The sequence below is a fragment of the Solea senegalensis genome, linkage group LG1 (genome assembly GCF_019176455.1).
Source record: "Solea senegalensis isolate Sse05_10M linkage group LG1, IFAPA_SoseM_1, whole genome shotgun sequence".
Lineage (NCBI taxonomy): Eukaryota > Metazoa > Chordata > Actinopteri > Pleuronectiformes > Soleidae > Solea > Solea senegalensis.
This window is the reverse complement of record NC_058021.1, coordinates 27,646,250-27,651,696: the sequence shown is the minus strand read 5'-3', so window position 1 is coordinate 27,651,696 and position 5,447 is coordinate 27,646,250. Positions and strand designations below refer to the sequence as shown.

General features: G+C 38.2%; 1 protein-coding gene across 1 annotated transcript; it reads right to left on the bottom strand.

Annotated features, from left to right (window-relative positions):
• Positions 1 to 753: 753 nt before the first annotated feature.
• LOC122766009 (TNFAIP3-interacting protein 1-like) lies at positions 754 to 4,670 on the bottom strand. Its single transcript, XM_044020586.1, has 9 exons — positions 4,506 to 4,670; positions 3,168 to 3,271; positions 2,993 to 3,083; positions 2,706 to 2,780; positions 2,546 to 2,611; positions 1,871 to 2,119; positions 1,673 to 1,750; positions 1,445 to 1,570; positions 754 to 1,350 (listed from the first exon to the last, which is right to left on the bottom strand). Exons 1-9 carry the CDS (start codon positions 4,506 to 4,508, stop codon positions 1,255 to 1,257), a joined length of 888 nt encoding a protein of 295 aa, XP_043876521.1. The 5' UTR covers positions 4,509 to 4,670; the 3' UTR covers positions 754 to 1,254.
• Positions 4,671 to 5,447: the final 777 nt, after the last annotated feature.

The following is a 5,447-nucleotide window of genomic DNA, read 5'->3' as shown; positions in this document are numbered from 1 at the left end:
AAAAAAGCAATTGTGTGTGTTTCACTCAACTAGTCATTACGGCCTTAAAGGATTTACGGTAAGATAACTGAGATAATATATTAACACCAAATAACAGTCCTTTGACAGGGTTAGGGATATAGTATCTTTGCTGAATTAAATATATAGGAATAAATATCTAAGGAATATCCATGATAAGACACATTGCTGTGGCTGTGAGAGATGCAGGTATTTGAGAAAGCGGTTTTAGATGGTTTACAACTCATTATCAACGACATTTACCTCCTTTGTGTCAGAAAATATAAATGGAAAATACTTGTGACAGGTCACTGGTCTTGATTCTTGCATTTAAACAGACAATTAAGTATGTCACAATATGTCTTACACTGAAGTGTGCTGCAGGCTTGGGTTGTATTTAAAAAGATGGTCACCACTAGAGGTCACTAGAGGTTTTTTTGCAACTTAAGGTGAACATGGCGCAGCAGGGGAAATGCACATGAGAGACGTGATGCTGAAGTTATTTAAGTGCCATTAAATTAAATGATCTGGTTCCTTTAACGTAATCCACTCATGGCACCAACAACACTCGCAGCCCTGCGGCTTTGGCCCAGGTTCCTCTTAGGTAACCCTTTATTTAGTAGAATCAGATAGTTTTGTGAAAGACATCATTTGACAACAGACAAAATAAGACATAAGAAAATCCACAACAACTGCTCCAGACTCCACCGATCTCGGACCTCACTGAACTCCAAAATGAAAACGAAGACTCACTCGTGGGATTCAGTGGTTTTTACTTTTGTGATAAATTAACAAGAGAAATAACAAACATGTAACCAACAAACATTCATAAATAAACTGTTAAAATAAAGATTGACACTCTGACAGGCCTCAGGTCCAAATGAACCAACAGAGCGACTCAGATGTGAGTATACATTTTAAAATAAATAGTATGTGAGCTTTTGCAGAGGCAGGTGTGTCAATAGTGTTTGTCTTTGGAATAACTGATATCTCCCTCGGGACCCGTGTCACACAGGAGGAAATCAGGTCAGCAGGGCTTACATAACACACTTTGCACGCACTTGGGTATTTAATATCACTCTCTAGAGAAGCGTGCATCCAGATATTCACGGTATTGAGTTGGAGTGGAGCTGGATTGACCTCGTTGCTCACTTTCTCCTCGTGCAGTCGCTCCACTTCGAGCGGTTGACTTCTATAAAGTGCAGCCAAAAATATAAACACACAGAGCGTGACGAGGCCGTCGAATTTCACAGTTCATCAAGAGCGCTCTCGCCTCGGGTCAACCTGGTTGTTGGGACGCTTCACTCGATGTGTGCATTCAAGCACAACTTGTGGAGGCTGAGTACAAGTCACCTGTGAAACAACAAACAAACAAACAACGTTAATGTTAAATCTGTATTCACCATAGCAAATGAGGCAGAATACCAGCACAGAAAGGGTTTCGCACCTGAGATTTAAGGACACGCAGCTCACGACGAGCTTTCCTGAACTGGCTCTCCAGCTCCAAGTATTTCTCTTTCAACTTCTCCCTGTCCTTCCGCTCAGTCAGGAAGTCTTCCTTGTAGACTTCAGCCTAAATATGTAGGACAAGGAAACATGATGTAAAGATACAGAATGTGGGGAACATTTCTTTTTTTCTAATCCAACCCTTATCTCACACAGACACACAGCTCACCTGATGTTTCCACACATCCTGTTGCGTTTCACTGCTGATCCCAGGAGGTGCGGAGGTGAGAAGAGCCTCCTCAAGGGCCTGGACAAACACAGCAACGATATATGTAACTTTTACTGGATGTGCAGCAAACACACGCAACTTCTAAGGGGCAAACATGGAAGGGGAAATGCATAGTATGATGTGAATAACCTGCCTCACCTTGTTCAGCCTTTTGATCTCCTCATGCTGATGTTGCCCTCTTCTGGTCAGCGTACTGTTCTGCGCGTGCAGCGATTGCACCTTCTTCTCTGCCGCCAGTAACTCAGAGCAGACGTCCACATCCCCAGTCTGTGTGTCGTCTTTGCCTTTGAGCGTCTTGAGTTTTTTACACGAGGCGATGGGCTTCACTCTTGCCTCACACGCCCCCTCTTCAAAGGCGCAGTGCAGCAGTGCCTTTAAATCCTGAACCTGAGCGATTGAATCGAATCAAAACAAGTTGAATTCATTTTGAAATGTTTTCCACAAATCATCAGCTTTTTTTCTTTGTTTGGTTGTATGAAGTATTGACATATTATCCACACAGACAAAATACAAAGAAGCTGGAGAATAAAGTGTGTGAACAGGTCACTCCCCTGCACCAAACTCCATGGAGGAAAATCTGCATTTTTAGCTTACGGGGACATAAGAGCTTCAGTCTACAAAGTGGTAAACATGTTCTGGAGATAGTGTTGACTTAAGCAGACATAGATCTTATTAGGTTAAGTGTATTCTGTGTTGTCCATGTTATCAGTGAGGCTGGTTCACAGAAATGTCGGCACACTGCGAAGTCACTGTTGATAATGTGTCAATATCAGGTAACCACATAACCATATACTGTATGTTTCCCTTTCTTACCTTCTGTTTGTAGTAGCACACCATAGTTTGATATTCCTTTGCCCATCTCTTATTAAGGGAAATAACCTGAATGAGTCAGAAAGAACACATATGAGCACTGGAACCACATGCATGTTTTCTGGAGTGATCATAAATCTCACTTCTTCTCACATGTTCTCACCTCTTCCCTCTGCCTCTCCAAGATAAGTATCTGTGCTGTCAGTCTGGCGTCGTCTTTGGCAGCGGACACTTCCAGCTGAGGGAAAAATAGGGAGGAACTGTTAAAAGTGGGGCATCTTTACAGGCGATTATTATGCAACATGGCAACATCCACTAACTGACTTCCTGTTACACACATTTGGAAGTTCTGCACTTGACGGCTTCCAGTAAACATAGAGAACACGGTCATTTCCTTGTGGTCTGGGAAACGGAGAGTGTATATTCCAGTTTTGCGTTTGTTGTTATTACCTGCGTGTCCTCCAGCAGTCTGTCATGACAAAACTCTGCGCCCTCATGAAGCTTTTCGCCGATGGAGTCGTCTAACTTGCAGATCTCATATCTGAAAACACGATTTATGTTTATAGCAGCTTCAAAAAAAATATGACGTTATTCCCTATTTTCTGTGAATAATGAGGTGCCTCACCTGTCCACGTTTGGCAGCGATGGATATAATCTGTGAGGACGTTTGTTGTCTTTGGCCTGTGATTTTTCCTCTGGTTGTTTGTCCATCATGATTTCACACAGGGACTTGAAGCACAGAAGAAAGAAGACACCGATTTTGAAACAAAAGCTCAAAACAAAATACAATTATCCATTTATTATCCAAAACTGAAACCAGTCAAGTTTTACTTCAAATAATATTTTAATTCTGCATTACTGATAAGCACCTTTAAAGTGAAATATTCACCTGTGTGTCATAGCATGAGAACATTTTCATTATTTCTTAATATTTAAATATATTTATATCTATTTTACAATACACTGCTAAACTTGTATAGGCAAGAGAAGCGATTTATAAGTGTCTGTAACACACATGTAAGCAGATTTGTCCACAAGCATGTTCATGTTTTCATGAGAGAAGTTAAATGTTTAAATGTTAAATGTTGATTATTCAATCAATGGCTTGCTAATAAAACCAACGTAATCAATTAGGCAACTATTTTGACAATCGATTAATCGGTTTGAATGTTTTTTGTAATAATTAAAACAAGATAAATTGCTCCATTTAACAAAGAAATCATTAAACAGTTAATCATTTTGGTTTGTGGACAGAACAAGACGTTTAAGAACATCATCATTTCCAGGTTTGGCAATTTTTCAACATTTTCTGACGTTTTATGGACCAAAGTACTCAATTAATCAAGAAAATAATCGACAGATTAGCCCTAATAGATACTAAGTTAAAATATAAATTTAAACACAGGTCAAATTAAGAGTCTAATTAAAATTATTAATAATGTAGTCTAATCTCTTACATCAGACTACTTTGAGTCTTTATTTATTAACATTTCTAATTCTAATTAAGTCCTGATGCTGTAATTTCACTTCACTTTAAGTACATTTTATTGTATTCTACTACATGAATATTTATTCATCGTGTAATACTGGTACTATTTTTTCTTTGTGAATACTGTGTATCTGCTGTTTGCTCTGAAACAGGCTGTGGATGGTGATACAAAGAGTGCAGCATGTGTTTTTAAGAAAAAAAGGTTGACTACCGACTCAAAAAACCCCAACAAAAGCCACAGAGGAAATGCATGTGATCTCACTCACGCTCTATCTGCACGTGGGGCTCTCAGATAATTCCAAAAAAGACAAAAAAAACAACAACTTTTAAGGTTTTTGATGAGGTATCAGACTTTATAAACATGACAAACTGTCATTTTGGGTCATTTAAGAAGGTTTTTCCCTTCACCTAAAACCCATATAATTATACATACGCACATTCTCGGCAACCATGAAATAAAAAAAAGAAACTCACCATAGTTTGACTGTGATCAGAGCAGATTCGTCTGTGAAGCTGAGATTTGAAACACACTCTGACCCTGCATGTTATTATACTGATGCTCCTGTGTGACGTAGTAAAACCTGCATTGTCCAATCAGCTGTCGCGATTCCCTCTTTAGGCTGAGCCAGTGCACGCAATCAAGGAAAGGAAAGTACAAGTAGTTGGTCAACACCCAGAATGAGCGGTAATAAACACTGTGTTTACTGTACGGATTATGACTAAGAGAAAAATCTGTCATTACACTGTAAAAAAAATGGATACCCCTTTAGTGTCAGCTCTTATCTCTTGGTGGGGGTCATATTAACTGTCACTGTTCCTTTAAAACGTTTTCTTTATGTACTTAAAAAAGAATGAAATAATGTTTTAGATTTTTGTACTTGAAACCTAAAAGGATTACCTACCGTAAGTTAATTCCAACTATATTTAACAGGTTATGTATATAATTCCATATCACTAAATAAGCATCATTAATAGGCTGTTATTTGTCAACCATTTTCTTTTTTCAATGTACTTCATAAATTGAATGTAACAGAAATATTATGTGATGCACACAATACAACCCCTTTAAAAGCAACAATAAAGTAAAAAATAAAGTAATTTTAAGTCAAATAAGACTTAGAATTTAGTTTAATTAAATGGAAATATGTCCATATCATGAATTATTACCAAAACAAATTTAATGTTGACAATATTTTAATGATATATGATATGATTTAAATTTTTTTACAGTGTTATGCCACGAGCTTATCGGTGCACTTCCTGCCTGAGTCAAAACTGCTCACACTTAAGAGTGCGGAAATATGTAAAATCACAACCACTGAAATGAAGAAACATAAAGAAAAGAAAAAAAAAGTCTCGTCCGCTGTGGGTTGGTGGGTTGTGGGAAAGTCACACAATCATGCAGCATAAAGTTTA

Bases quoted from the DNA above. Each gene is read 5' to 3' on its own strand.
- LOC122766009 (XM_044020586.1), bottom strand. The intron at 2,120-2,545 runs GTAAGAAAGGGA...TCAATCGCTCAG, and splicing joins TGTGCTACTACAAACAGAAG to GTTCAGGATTTAAAGGCACT. The intron at 1,351-1,444 runs GTGCGAAACCCT...GTTGTTTCACAG, and splicing joins TGCGTGTCCTTAAATCTCAG to GTGACTTGTACTCAGCCTCC.